Source organism: Scyliorhinus torazame, chromosome 15 (assembly GCF_047496885.1).
Source record: "Scyliorhinus torazame isolate Kashiwa2021f chromosome 15, sScyTor2.1, whole genome shotgun sequence".
Lineage (NCBI taxonomy): Eukaryota > Metazoa > Chordata > Chondrichthyes > Carcharhiniformes > Scyliorhinidae > Scyliorhinus > Scyliorhinus torazame.
Window position 1 is genome coordinate 89,107,279 of NC_092721.1, and position 14,785 is coordinate 89,122,063.

Below are 14,785 nucleotides of genomic sequence, written 5' to 3' on the forward strand. Positions count from 1 at the left end.
AACCAAAGGAGTTCATGCACGTGCCCTAGCGCCTAAAGCTCATCTGTGCCCTGCACCCGTGCCAACTTACTCAGTGTCTAATTGTTTGGCCTTACGGGCCCTTTGACTACGTCTCCGTGGTTCCCCAGACGGTACAGCAGAACTGGAGGTGGACTCCTGTGATTCCTGCCCTCTGACACTGGATCCCTTTGGCGGCCGTTTCCTGGGGCGCCCTGGCCTAGATGGGCCAGGCTGCGGCCCGGGCGACTGGGATGGCGAGCTGCCAGCCTGTCCTGCCCGTTGCCCACCCGATGCACCTGGGACGGAAGGGGGGAGTCTGAGGTGTCGCGGTGTACCGGGACCTCCCCTACAGAGGGAGCCGGGACGGACCACACCACCTCCTCCTCCCTCGGGGTGCCCGATGGCCCCCAGGCCGCTACATGGGTGGGGGATGCGAACGGACTGGCCATCCGACGCGCCCCCGACATCTGGCGCTGCCAGTCCTGGAGGCCCGTGCTGGTATCGACAGGGGTCTGCAGGTTTGCAGCCATGGAGCCCAGGGGGTTGTCGAACCCTGTCTGCGACAGTGCGACGCCAGCTCGCACATGGCCACTGGCGCCGATGCCCTCAGCGATGGCCTGCTGAGACTGGGCCATGGCCTACAGAGACTGGGCTAGTGCCTGCTGAGACTGGGCCATGGCCTGCTGAGACTGGGCCATGGCCTGCTGAGACTGGGCCATGGCCTGCTGAGACTGGGCCATGGCCTGCTGAGACTGGGCTATGGCGTGCTGAGACTGGGCTATGGCGTTGAGCGCCTCTGCCATCTGGCGCTGGCACTGGCTCATGGCCTCCTGTGAGAGGGCAGCCATTTCCTGGGCCACAGACGCCGCCTGCACGGAAGGCCCCAGGCCTCGCAAACCGTTCCCCATGTCTGACACCGTCGCACCCATTGCCTCCACCGCGGACGCCACCCGTGCGGTGTCAGCCTGGGTGGCACGCATGACCGGGACCACTCCCAGCTCCTGGACGCGGGTGGACTCCTCCACCTGCGACCGCAGCCGCCGCAAGCCACCCGTCACCCTATTCGCTCGTCTCCGTGTCAGTGGTTGCATCGGATCTATGTGTGGGTGTGGTAACTGCAGGAACCCGGGATCCATCTGGGCGGCAGATGTTCGCTTGGCCTGGGCTGCCCTCCGACCGCCCGGTCCCTCTGCTGCTCCTACCTCCACCTGCTGTACAGGGACGGCTGTGTTGTGCGCACCAGTGAGTGTACCAGACGCCTCATCACTAAAGTGCCCAACCGTGGTGAGTGTTTCTGCGATGGTGGAGGGTGTTGGTGACACCAGTGGCGTTGTGTCGTGCTCTTCGTCCCACTCTGAGTCCATGGCACTTTGGGGTGGGGGTTCGTCTCCACCCATCCACTCTGAGTCACTGTCCGGTATTTCGTCTTCCCGGGTAGGGGTGTCCTGGGTAGTGCTGTCCCGGGTAGTGCTGTCCCGGGTAGTGCTGTCCCGGGTAGGGGTGTCCTGGGTAGTGCTGTCCCAAGTAGTGCTGTCCTGGGTAGTGCTGTCCCGGGTAGTGGTGTCCCGGGTAGGGGTGTCCTGGGTAGTTGTGTCCCGGGTAGGGGTGTCCTGGATAGTGGTGTCCTGGGTAGTGGTGTCCTGGCTCGGATGTGACGGGGGCCTGTGGCTGCCCCCCTCATCGCTGGGTGGTCGCTCCCGCACGTGACGGGGGTGTCGTCTCCCTGTTGCTCCAGGTCTCTCCGTCTCCCGTGGTGTGCGAGGGGCATCCTGCGGGCGTCGCATGCTGGAGGGTCCGGGTCTCTCCGTCTCCCGTGGTCTCCGAGGGGCATCCTGCGGGCGTCGCATGCTGGAGGGTTCGGGTCTCTCCGTCTCCCGTGGTCTCCGAGGGGCATCCTGCGGGCGTCGCATGCTGGAGGGTTCGGGTCTCTCCGTCTCCTGTGGTCTCCGAGGGGCATCCTGCGGGCGGTCTGCATCTGCGGGGATGGGTGCCTGGACGTTTGGTCCTGCGATACACAATGAAGCATGCATGGTTAGACATCAGGCAGTGATCAGGTGATACGGGGGAGGGGGATATAGGGGAGGGGGGATATGGGGACGGGCTGTTGGTGGCTCACTTGCTCCCGGTCAGCAACCTCCCGGTCCTCAGGTCCGCCAGCCAGTTCCAGGGCCCTTTCCTCGTGTACGGTCAGTGGCCTCTCATCAGCGGGCCCTCCTCCAGTCCTCACATGCTCCCTATTGTTGTGTGCGCGCTTCTCCTGTGGGGGGGGGGGGGTGGTGGCAGGGGTAAAAGGCAACAGTGTTAGGCAGGTATATGAATGCACGCCATCGGTTGCGCGTGCATTGCAGAGGTTAAGGTTAGGGCTGGATTCACTTGGGGATATGGGGGAGGGGGGGATATGGGGGAGGGGGGATATGGGGGAGGGGGGAATATGGGGGAGGGGGGATATGGGGGATGTGGGGGAGGGGGGGATATGGGGGAGGGGGGATATGGGGGAGGGGGGATATGGGGGAGGCGGGAATATGGGGGGTATGGGGGAGGGGGGATATGGGGGAATATGGGGGAGGGGGGATATGGGGGAGGGGGGATATGGGGAGGGGGAATATGGGGGATATGGGGGAGGGGGGGATATGGGGGAGGGGGGATATGGGGGAGGGGGGGGAATATGGGGGAGGGGGGATATGGGGGAATATGGGGGATATGGGGGAGGGGGGAATATGGGGGAGGGGGAATATGGGGGATATGGGGGAGGGGGGGATATGGGGGAGGGGGGGATATGGGGGAGGGGGGAATATGGGGGATATGGGGGAGGGGGGATATGGGATATGGGGGAGGGGGGATATGGGGGAGGGGGGGATTTGGGGGAGGGGGGATATGGGGGAGGCTCACCCTGCCTGCTCTGACGAGGTCGTTCACCTTCTTGTGGCACTGGGTGCCTGTCCGTGGTGTTAGGCCCACAGCGGTGACGGCCTCTGCCACCTCCCTCCACAGACGCCGGCTGTGGCGTGGGGCAACTCTGCGGCCGTGCCCGGGATACAGGGCGTCCCTCCTCTGCTCCACCGCATCCAGGAGCGCCTCCACATCGCGTGACTCGAACCTCGGGGCTGAGCGACGGCCAGCCATCAAGTCGGGTGTTGCGGTCGGCTGTTCCGGTCGGGTGGGGGGGAGCTGCGCGGCCTTATGAGCCGTCACGCCGTGCAGCGCGTATGACGCTGCACGGCGTGAACCACTGCGCAAGCGCGGATCCCGTTACGTCGCTGCTAGCCCATTTCGGGCCGCAGAATATCGGCCCATTTTTATGACGTGACGCAAGTGGGATTTGCGCCGTTTTTTGCGCCGATCGGCGGACTTTCCGCCGATAATGGAGAATTTCGCCCATACTCTCAGGAAGCTCTTCTCCTACTCCACTTATAGAATTGTATTCTTTATTTTACATTGCCTCACCACGTTTTTAAAATTAATTATTTCACACTGCTCTGCATTAAATATCATCTACCGCTTCCCCACCCATCCTACCAATCTGTCTAGATCCTAATGGAAATCTACACTGTCCTCACAGTTCACAATGCTGTTGTACACCAAGGTCTGGGTCATTAATATATCTCAGATAGAGCAAGGGTCCCAACACTGAATCTTGGGGAACTCCACTACAAACCTTCCTCCAGTCCAAAACATACCCATTAACCACCATTCTGTCTCATATTACTCCTGACAATTAGTAAATTAATTGAAACTACTGCAAGGAATAATTTCATTAACACGAGTTGGATCCCAGCCCCGGTTCACAGTCCGTGTGGAGTTTGCACATTCTCCCAGCGCCTGAGAGGGTCTCACCCCTCAAACCAAGAAAATGTGCAGGGTAGGTGAATTGGTCACGCTAAATTGCCCCTTAATTGAAAAAAAAATTGGGTACTCTAAATTTATTTTTTAAAAAAGGAATAATTTCATTAAAACGTTTGGAAACTAATCCTTATAAAATTAGCTTTTAGAAGAAAAAGTTGAAAGTTTACCAACATCTTTCTCAGCGAATGAAGTAATAATTAACCAATTAGTATTGGAGATTGTAATCCTTCCAGCATGAAATTACTTTCAAGAAAATATACAAAATGTTGTATTATATGTTTTTATTATGTACAATAAGCAAATGTTCAAAAATGAAGCAAGAAAGACAAAAAAAGACACTTTGGTTGACAAATAATTTTGTGACATCAAGTCCTTTTTCCAGCTATTGGCGACAACAAAATCATGTCCTTGGTAAAATCAGCTACCTGTACAGCACTGGCCAGCCATTGCCTTTCCTCTCTGTGACAATAGGTTTGTTCACAGCTGTACCAATTAATACAAACATTTTTACAAGTCAACCAAAAATAAAACAAGGTGCTGTCTGGAATGAACTCAGCAAACACTTAAAAAATAAACATCAGCAAGTGGATAATATAATGGCCAAAATCAGGTTTCTGAAAAATGTTGCACTTTTCCTCAATAGGAAGGTTACTAAATGCTTAAAAAAAACACAATTTAGAAGTTGTTAAGGCCTGAATGCCAATGTTTTATTTGGTCAATGGGTTTCACTCAGTAATCCAAGTTGAATTTTGCATGCTGAATTTAATGGCCACGGCTCCATGGGCTACAGGGTGTCCGGTCAGGAGCGTCCCTTGATGAGCTTGCAAGGAGACTACCAACCTTTGCTGAGCTGCCTCCCCATGTGGCATATGCCCCCCCACCCCCGGCTTTTGCGAGACTGATAGATTCCAATGGTGGCTGGTGGTGAGCTGCCTCCGGCGTGGAAAACACGGGGGGGGGGGGGGAGTAAATTCCAGCCTATGCCTATTCACGTACACAATGGCCATACATACCAATGGAAATCAAAGACCATACCAATTTGGTACTGCCTGAAGTAACGATAAAATAATTTGGCTTTATGCAATGAAATAAAAATCACAGTATAATCCCCAAAACTGCAAGCCAATATAATTACAGTGAATATACTGGGTGACCATGAGTTTTACAGATAAAGAAGATCCAGCTCAATAAAAGATATATCAGTGTTCACTAATTGAAAATAGATACTGTTCTTGATTTCTAAAAATACTTGAATGTGTAAGTTCTGGTAGTCTACAATGTTGATCAAAATATTGCTTCACAACACATTAACATTGGGAATTAAACAGTTTCCCACTTAGTTTCTGGTTACCCTTTCTTTCCCTTTATGCAAAGCAGGAGTGGGCAAACATTCTAAACCTTTACAATAATCTCCACAAGACATGGACAACATTCACTATTGCACACACTTATGTGCCCTCCCTCTTCACTCAGGCCATCCCGTTCACTTACATATCCCTTCTTCCTACTCCACCTTCCCCCCTACTTGGGAGTAAAACTTTAGAAATTTCTCCACCTTGCCCAGATGTGGGAGAGCTGGAGTGGAAAGAAGCAGCATCGGTGCCCAAACCCCAATTCTCAGTCTCTGTTCCCCTTCTCCGCAACCCTTGGCCCTGCTCTCAGTCCTTCGCTGATCCTGCATCACCCAGTTCGGTGGCAAAAACCCCGCAGCCAAAGCACCAGGCAGATGATCCAGTGTAGGGAGGCGCTCTGCAGACTGCACAAGGGAGCAGCAGCAACTGGGACTGCAACCTCTGCTTCACCAAATCAAAGAAATTGGTCTGGGCCATTCAGGGTAGAGTTGGGCTGTTGGATGTAGCAGCTCTGCGTGCCTAGTCAGGGCCCATCTCAATGTTCAGAATGATACAGATTAATCTCCCCGCTTGAACAACCGCCCCACTGTATCTGCAAAGTTGCACTCTATTTGTTAAAGAGATTTGTGAGCAAAGGATTGGCAACCCCTGATATATAGCATGGAGTTTCCTCTACACTGTCCTAACAACATGCCTTAGAACCAACTTCAACATACATGTACTGCATCACTGCGTCCATTTCCAGTCATCCTTGAAGATTTTTGAATGAACTGCAAATGTGCAGGTCGATCATTAATTGTTCCTTTGAAACACCTATCATTTCAGACGAACAGAATGTTTAACCATTATTTCAAATAACAATAACCTTCCACTGACTTGCTGCATTTAGGTTCGACCAAATAACTAAAACAAGGAGATTGAAGGTTAAATGGATTACAGTAATACTGCAAATCTATTATACTTATTCAGCTCCATTTTAAAGCTCTATGATTTCTGCAATTTGTTGGAGTTAATATTTTCACTGCCTGGAATTTCTGGAGGAGTTCTTCCACTCTCCCATTATAACTTCAGTAGAAAATCAATGGAAACTCTGGAGAAACAGGATCGATGGCTGTGGAGGTAATTTCTTCAAGGTTTCTGCCAAGTTACTACCAGAGATCAGGGGTGTCTCTGGGAAAATTCTATCACTGTGTCCTTTATAAATAAACAAAGGGCTTTCAAGTGTCCCAATCTGGGAAAATCTTTTTATCTTTGGGCTAAAATAAAGTAACCCCACTTTCAACTAACTAATGGCTTTAAACACAAACTCTAATGGAGCATTATACTGCTATTTCTGAAAACTGAAGAAGTGCTGTATCTTTTTAGGTCAACATAAGATTCTACCACTATTAAAATAGATGCAGCTAGACCAGGCTAGAGAACGTATTCCCACGTCCAGCTGAGCAATTGGGGTTCCAAAGCAGGCAGTTTTTCACTCGATGGATAGTCAGCATGCACAATATAAGCATGGATTTGGGAGTTAATGTTGTAAAATACTGCACAGGACCTGAGAATAACAAAGTGCAACCTGATGCAGTTTGACCGAGAGAACTTCTGACTGTATTCTGGAAGTCACCAGAATATCTGCTTTCTAACCTAGTTCTGAATTATAACAGAAGCTCTGTCTCTTAAATTTTACCAATATGTCTACAGAATAAGTGGTTCACTTGTACCCAAGTGTGATCATCCATTTTCGTACCGACAGGGAGTAACTAGACCCTGGGAAAATCTAACTGACAATATTCGTCACTTTAACAGCTCCATGGTATGTTTGAAAATATAATCCCGATTTTTACTGTTTATCAATAACATTTTGCCTCAAAAACTATCTACTTCCTGAAGCAATCCAGTACAGAAATTAATCTTTCACCTCTTTTGATAATGTTATTTAATCAGAATTAATGAGATTAGCTATTCATTATGCCACAAAGTAAATGCTTTTGTAATCTAACCCATAGTGATTGTCAGCTAAACAGTGATGGGCAATACTGATGACACAGTTATTTATGAGCAGGGTGTGAGTTTAATTTCTGGTAGCCTCCATTTTAATTTTTTTGCTTTTGAGTTAACTTTCTTTGATTGTATTACGTGCAACAAAAATACACTTCAGACATTTGTTAGATTATTATAGAATACCCAAGAAAGTCTGCTTTTAAAGCGCCACATCATCCATTATTTCAGTGGTGACCATTCCTCTAATTAGTGTTTATTAGTATACATTTGCTGAGTTTAGAATTCACAGAAAGCAGGACTCAACCTTATGCAGCAAACTCCTTGATTTACACCATCAAAACTCTGAAGTAGACAAAGAGCTGATTTACACTATCCAATAGTGGCAGGATGGTGTTTATCCATCTGCTTTTTTATATCCTAATAGTTACACAATTGAATCGTCTATTGAAATGCAATAAAGGTGCTACTTTATACTGTGTACTGTGTAAACATGGTCATTGTTTTCAGCAGAAGTGCAAAAGAGCCAAAAGAACACTGCTCCACTTCTATGTAAATAGAAGATAAGTGCATAGATATACTGTTATGAGACATGATATTCAGAATGCTGTGCTCTTAGCTCGTATCTTTAAGATTGCAGGTCCATCAAATACATTTCCAAACAAAACAACTCACCATACCCTTTCTATCTCATCTGTCCATCTTCCTCTTTGTTCTGCACATTCTCAACTTATTTACATGTTCCATTCAGCATTTATCTAGATACAAAATCCTTCCCACATTTTCTCAGAGACAAATACATCAACTTCCAAACAGCTCATCTTATTTTAAAACAATCCCTCAACTTCTGAAGATCCATACTCTCTTGATTCCCCGGCCTTTAGAGCAAGCTTTGATCATCCACGGACTGAGCAGCAGCAAGATCCTCTTCTTAAATGAGGATTTCAACCACATCATCGTCAAAGTCAGGTTTTTGGAAGGAATAGCTGCCTCTTCCTTTGCTCTCGTATGATTTGATATGCACGATGGAAGCATCTGCAAAAGAGTGGAAATATCATTAGAATGAACCAGTGCTTTGGGGAAGGGAATTTCTAGGAGTTCCCCCAATTTTAAAGAGCTGCTTCTTCACAAAATGCATTCCTTTTTTTCAATGCATTATATCACCACATAATTGCATCAAAACTGCTGCTTTGAAAATTCTCTCAACTCTTCTAGATCTCCAGCATGCAGGTTTGCAAACACATTTCATAGATTCATTGAATTTACAGTGCAGAAGGAGGCCATTCGGCCGATCGAGTCTGCACCAGCTCTTGGAAAGAGCACCCACTTAAGTCCACACCTCCACCCCATCCCCGTAACCCCACCTAACCCAAGGGCAATTTAGATGGCCAATCCACCTAATGTGCACATCTTTGGACTTATTGCTTCACTCATTTCAAGCATATTAATTGATTAAAGACTGACTTCCAGGACAATATTATTAATAACAAGTAATCGTGATTAAAATATTGCACACTTGTGTAGCTGGACCACTCCATGCTTGCATATGTGTAAATGCAGCTATTTCATACATACACAAAGCCTTCCCTTTAATATTGCTACTCCCAGCTTTCGGGTCTGGCATTGGGCAAAAGATGGTAGTCAATTTTTCCGTAAGTTTCCCTGAACAAAAGAAGTCCAAGATACTAAGGCTAATTCCAATGCTTCAACCACTACCTAAGACCAACTAATTCAGCACAGAGAAAGGACCAATCTGTGATTTGCCTGGTCTGGATCTATGCATTTGTAGCTAACTTCCAAATCTCTGGAGACAGTTCATAATCGCTACCCACCCTTAAAAGGAATGTTAGATCTGAGGTAATCAGGTGGATGGACGAATACTTTTAATGGTGAAATGCTCCATAATTTTGAATGCTAATTATATAGTAAATGACAGTTATGAATGTTAAGTTTATCCTGTTAGGTCAAGTAGGTCAACCTTAAAATGGTCTCCCAACACCAAATCCCACTATATTCAGCAGTTTGAGTAATAATGCTCTTTAACAAGCACAAGTATCAGAACATTTTGCTCTGTAAATTTCAAGGCGGGAACCTCAAATCAACTTCATTAGAAGCCAACTTTCCAATGAGCAATACAATTTACATACTTATTTTTTCTGCATTGCCTCGTGCTGATTTCGGTCTCACAATCGGGCTGCTGATGGGAGTTGTGCTGAGCCTCCTTCTTCCATGGATTGGGGCGCTACTTGGACGGACCAGTTCAGGACTTTTATCTGTCTGAGTACTGTTATCCTTGCTGCCAGTTTTAATATGTGTAGAAACTACCGGGATTGAAGGTACAGCCGTTTGAAGTGAGGTGCGCAAAGATTCCCGATTGTCTTTAATTTGAAGCAATCCTGTGAAGAGCAAGCAGATTAAAGAGCTGAGCGTTTAGAAGCTTTATAGGTTCGCATATTTCAATCTGATCCCACATAAATACAGCAAACCTGGCTGTGTAACTAGTAGACTAAAATCTCAACAGAAACACACTATAGGGTAAAATGGTGAAGTTCAGATATGAACAATTAATAAACCACATTATAGTGTACTGTACTTTTATGTACCTCCTAACCGGATTAAAACTTTTCTGCAGCTACTCTAAACAAATGGTGGCCAATACCATAACAAACAAAAACAGGTTCTCAAAACAATTTCAGTAACTGCAAATCTTTTTTGTGTGTAGTACACTGGTGAGTAAACCTCTTTATAGCTTCTATCATTGCTCTTGCAAATGTAACCACTGTGAGCAGCATCATCAAAATGAAGTGCCTTATATGGATTTACAAAAAGTTTATCACACATTAAAGCACAAGAAAGCAGCAATAAATATACAAGAATTGAAAACATAATATTGCAAAACTTGGTGGAAGCAGGTTTCCTCGCTATTGCTATTGCAGATACCACAAGAATAATGAGGATCACTGTCCCAGGTCCCCATCACCACCGCTCCACAATTATATAACAGCATGGTGAAAGAGAGACACAGTCAAACCTATTACTGACGTCAAGTTAAGAATATGAAGAACAGGAGCAGCATAGTGGCATATTATTAAAGCATTATTTTCCAACAGTATAAATAACAACTAAATAACAGTGGCAATATTGGCTATTAGTATTTCCCTTTCCCAATCACAACGAGCATATTTTATAATTATTAGTATGATCTTACCCAGACTTCCCTTCCAACCCTTTTCCTCCTTTTTTTCTTCAACTATTTGAGAATTGCTCAGGGATGCCTGGCGAGAATGTAGTCCAGTGCTTCCAGATATAGAGGAGATCGATCTGCCCGACCTGAGAGATCCGGGCTCAGCTTTTCCTGGTTCCTTTCGAGAACGCTGCTGGAGCACTTTTATCATGGCATCTTTCTCGATAAGCTGTGTGTGAAGGTTTTTTATTCTATTAGAGATGCAGTTGAAGCCTGTAACTTCTCCTACCCTGTTGGAAATAGAATTGTTTTATTTATTAAAACTATTCCAATTTCTCACTCATTGATTGCCGCATTCAGCGAGAAGCTGTTTTTGACCCTTACCCCTTTCTCTCCTGAAGCTACTAACTTGTACTTGAGTGATTCAATGGGTACTGGAAACTGTTCTTCAGGTCTGGGTCCTGACATGGTTATTTAACCATCTGGTGTACCACAACCTTCAACTAAAAACCCGTTAGAATCAAAAATGACTTCATATAGACCTCTCCCTTCTGCCCACAATCTCTACTTTTGCATTCTTTTATCCTTTATGCAGCACTACACCTTCTTGTTTCTTTTTTTTTTTTTAAATAATTTTTATTAAAGATTTTCATAAAATATCAATAACAAAATGAGAAAGAAAAAAGAACCCAACAGGGTTAAGTACAAAACACAATCTAAAAAAGCAACCCCCCCAAACCCCTCCCCCCCGTACCTAAATAATAAATTAACACCCCGACTTAAAACAGGTGTATACACCCCCTCAGACCCTTCCAGTGTAAATAACATAAACAAAAATAAAGTAAACCCCCCCCCCCGCCCCGAGCTGCTGCTGCCATTGACCAATGTCTAGCGTTCTGCCAGAAAGTCTAAGAACGGTTGCCACCGCCTAAAGAACCCTTGGACCGACCCTCTCAAGGCAAATTTCACCCTCTCCAATTTAATGAACCCTGCCATATCGCTGATCCAGGATTCCACGCTTGGGGGCCTCGTATCTTTCCACTGAAGGAGAATCCTTCGCCGGGCTACCAGGGACGCAAAGGCCAAAATTCCGGCCTCTTTCGCCTCCTGCACTCCCGGCTCCTCTGCCACCCCAAATATTGCGAGCCCCCAGCCCGGTTTGACCCTGGATCCTACCACCCTCGACACCGTCCTCGCTATGCCCTTCCAAAATTCCTCCAGCGCTGGGCATGCCCAGAACATATGGGTGTGATTTGCTGGGCTCCCTGAGCACCTAACACACCTGTCCTCACCCCCAAAGAACCTGCTCATCCTTGTCCCGGTCATGTGTGCCCTGTGCAGCACCTTAAACACCTTCTTGTTTCTAACATTTAACTCACTCCCTGATCTTGGTATGGCTGATAGTCACCTTCATTCTCTTTTCCCAACCTCTCCAAAATATCTTTCAATCCTCAATTTTGATGAATGGTACACACCAAAAGATGTTATAGTTTTATCTTTACTCATCACAAATATGGCCTGACCTGCTATTTATCTCCAGCACTTTCCTTTTTGTTGAGATTTGCAGGTTTCTTTCATTTGATTTTTGTATAGTTCTGAATTAATATCGGAATTGATCCATCTTCATCTCATAAATTCCAGCAAGAAAATATGGACCAATCATATAATAACCCAGTTCATTTGATATTGATAATGGAGACGACTCCTTGGCTGAGGCAAGTGAAACACAGGTTCGCCTAACATTGTCTGAAGACTGCAAAATTCAAACTCATGAAAAAAAGCAATTCCTCTTAAAATATTCCTGCAAGAGGGCAGCAATGTGGTGCAGTGGTTAGCACTGCAGCCTCACGGCGCCGAGGTCCCAGGTTCGATCCTGGCTCTGGGTCACTGTCCATGTGGAGTTTGCACATTCTCCCAATGTTTGCGTGGGTTTTGCCCCACAACCCAAAGATGTGCAGGGTAGGTGGGTTGGCCACGCTAAATTGCCCCATAATTGGAAAAAATTAATTGGGCACTGTAAATTAAAAAAAAAAAAATATTGCTGCAAAACTGCATTATTCCTAACCTACATAAGCTACCTTACAGACTGTCTGAGTTCTCTACCCACCTTGCAGTGTGTGCGGTCAATGATATTGCACATACAAAAAGTGCTCGTTGCCATGGTGACAAGCTAACTTGGTTAGCCAAGTTTACAGCTTGTGCCTTACCTGCCAAAAACATCACTAGCTTACACTGACTCAGAACAAAACACTGACCATAATTTAGAAATGTATTCAGCCACATCCTATGTTTTAGTGACCAGATAAATTAGAAAGAGGAAGTTCATTCCACCCATATTATCATCCATGTAGAAAACGTCACAATCCCGCCATTACTGTCTCTTAAGTAGCTCCTGAGTGTTTGCTCTTTGCTTCCATAACCATACGTGGAAGTTAATAATAATAATCTTTATTGTCACAAGTAGGCATACATTAATACTGCAATGAAGTTACTGTGAAAAGCCCCTAGTCGCCATACTCCGGCACCTGTTCAGGTACACAGAGTGAGAATTCAGAATGTCCAATTCACCTAACAGCACATCTTTCGGGACTTGTGGGAGGAAACCGGAGCACCAGGAGGGAACCCACGCAGACACAGGGAGAACATGCAGACTCCACACAGAAGGTGACCAAAGCTGGGAATCGAACCTGGGACCCTGGCACTGTGAAGAAACAGTGATACCCATTGTGCTAATCTTAGTGATCACTAATTCTAGACCCAAGCTGAAATCTGGCTTTTGTGAATTTGAACCTGTGCCTCTCTTTTACTTTCATGCTCAATATCTGCTCTTCCTATGCATCTTCACTATCTTAGATACCTTAATTATGTTATTGTCAAAATTGTTCCATAATAATTGGCATACATCAGGAAAGAAAGGTTTGGGTAGAATGGATGCAGAGAGGATGATTCTTCTTATTTAACATAGAATTTACAGTGCAGAAGGAGGCCATTCAGCCCATCGAGTCTGCACCGGCTCTTGGAAAGAGCACCCTACCCAAGGTCAACACCTCCACCCTATCCCCATAACCCAGTAACCCCACCCAACACTAAGGGTAATTTTGGACACCAAGGGCAGTTTATCATGGCCAATCCACCTAACCTGCACATCTTTGGACTGTGGGAGGCGGAGCACCCGAAGAAACCCCACGCACACACGGGGAGGATGTGCAGACTCCACACAGACAGTGACCCAAGCCGGAATCGAACCTGGAACCCTGGAGCTGTGAAGCAATTGTGCTATCCACAATGCTACCGTGCTGCCCACTATGGTATAGAGCATAACCAGATGCCATCAATGTTAGATAGTAATCAGGAAATCCAATAAGGAATTCAGAAGAAACGTCTTTACCAAAAGAGTGGTGAGAATGTGGAACTCTCTGCCACAGAGAGTAGTTGAAGTGAATAGTGTAAAAGGAGGACCTAGACAAACATTTGAGGGAGAAGGGAATAGATGCAATGGTAGAAAATTAGATGGGAAAAGATGGGAAGAGGTTCAAGGGGAGCATAGACACCAGCATGGACTTAAAGCCTGGTTTCTGTGCTATACATCTTACATAATGTATAACTGTTGCTGGAATATTCTGTGAATTAATGCAAATTGTTGGGATCATAACAATTTTCTTTACGATGGTGATTAGCTAGTACAATAATAACAGTTAGTTCCATCACCACAAAAAAATCTTATGATAATCATGTATAAGTGACGAAAGATGCAGTTTCTCATGCTTAGTGGGGGAGATATACCCATGCTCTGTATCTTGGTATCTTTGATTTGATTGCATTTTCTCCTCTTCCTCCTTCCAGTTTCGTGCTTCCTGTGAAGTATCATTGTAGCTGCTATTTGGAGAGTGATTTATTATATTGGTGTCCCTAGTAACAGAAGGAAAAATACTTTCAGTTTTTCCAGTTGTTCAATTATCTTTCTGCCCATGTCAATGGTCAGCCACCTTTTTACATAAAGCTCAGAAACTACAAAACACCTACAAGACAACACTGTTTGACAGCAACGATGTAATAGAAAAAAAGGGATTTAATTAAATGCACTACCTTACCTTAAATGGATTGCTGAAGACACGTCTATTAATGTCAAAAATGATATATCAGCATGTTTAAATGCAATTTCAATGCAATAGGAAAATTAGGCGAGTGTATAATCACCAGATGATCCACCCCCTTCCCCCTTTTGCATCTCTGCCAAAGTTGAATTTCACCCTGGGATTCTAAATTGGTTGGCAAGTTGACTCTGATTGGCCAAGGTGTTGCCATGGAGAAAGCAATGGGGCTCTGGAATGATTCACATATTCCCTTTATTTGCAGAAAAGTTGCTTCTAGCAAGTGTAAATGAGCCATGTTATGAGCTTGACTGATTATCATAAAT

At 45.9% G+C, this 14,785-nt stretch overlaps 1 protein-coding gene across 2 annotated transcripts in view; it reads right to left on the minus strand.

Moving 5' to 3' along the window:
• Nucleotides 1-4,109: 4,109 nt before the first annotated feature.
• LOC140391674 (angiomotin-like protein 1) overlaps nucleotides 4,110-14,785 on the minus strand; it is a 244,233-nt gene continuing 233,557 nt past the window's right edge. For both annotated transcript variants that reach the window (XM_072476407.1, XM_072476408.1), the window contains 4 exons: nucleotides 14,152-14,277; nucleotides 10,393-10,658; nucleotides 9,332-9,580; nucleotides 4,110-8,219 (listed from right to left, as the gene is read on the minus strand). In XM_072476407.1, coding sequence (XP_072332508.1) covers nucleotides 8,116-8,219; nucleotides 9,332-9,580; nucleotides 10,393-10,658; nucleotides 14,152-14,277 — 745 coding nt within the window. In that variant the 3' untranslated portion in view covers nucleotides 4,110-8,115. The remainder of the gene's footprint in view (nucleotides 8,220-9,331; nucleotides 9,581-10,392; nucleotides 10,659-14,151; nucleotides 14,278-14,785) is intronic.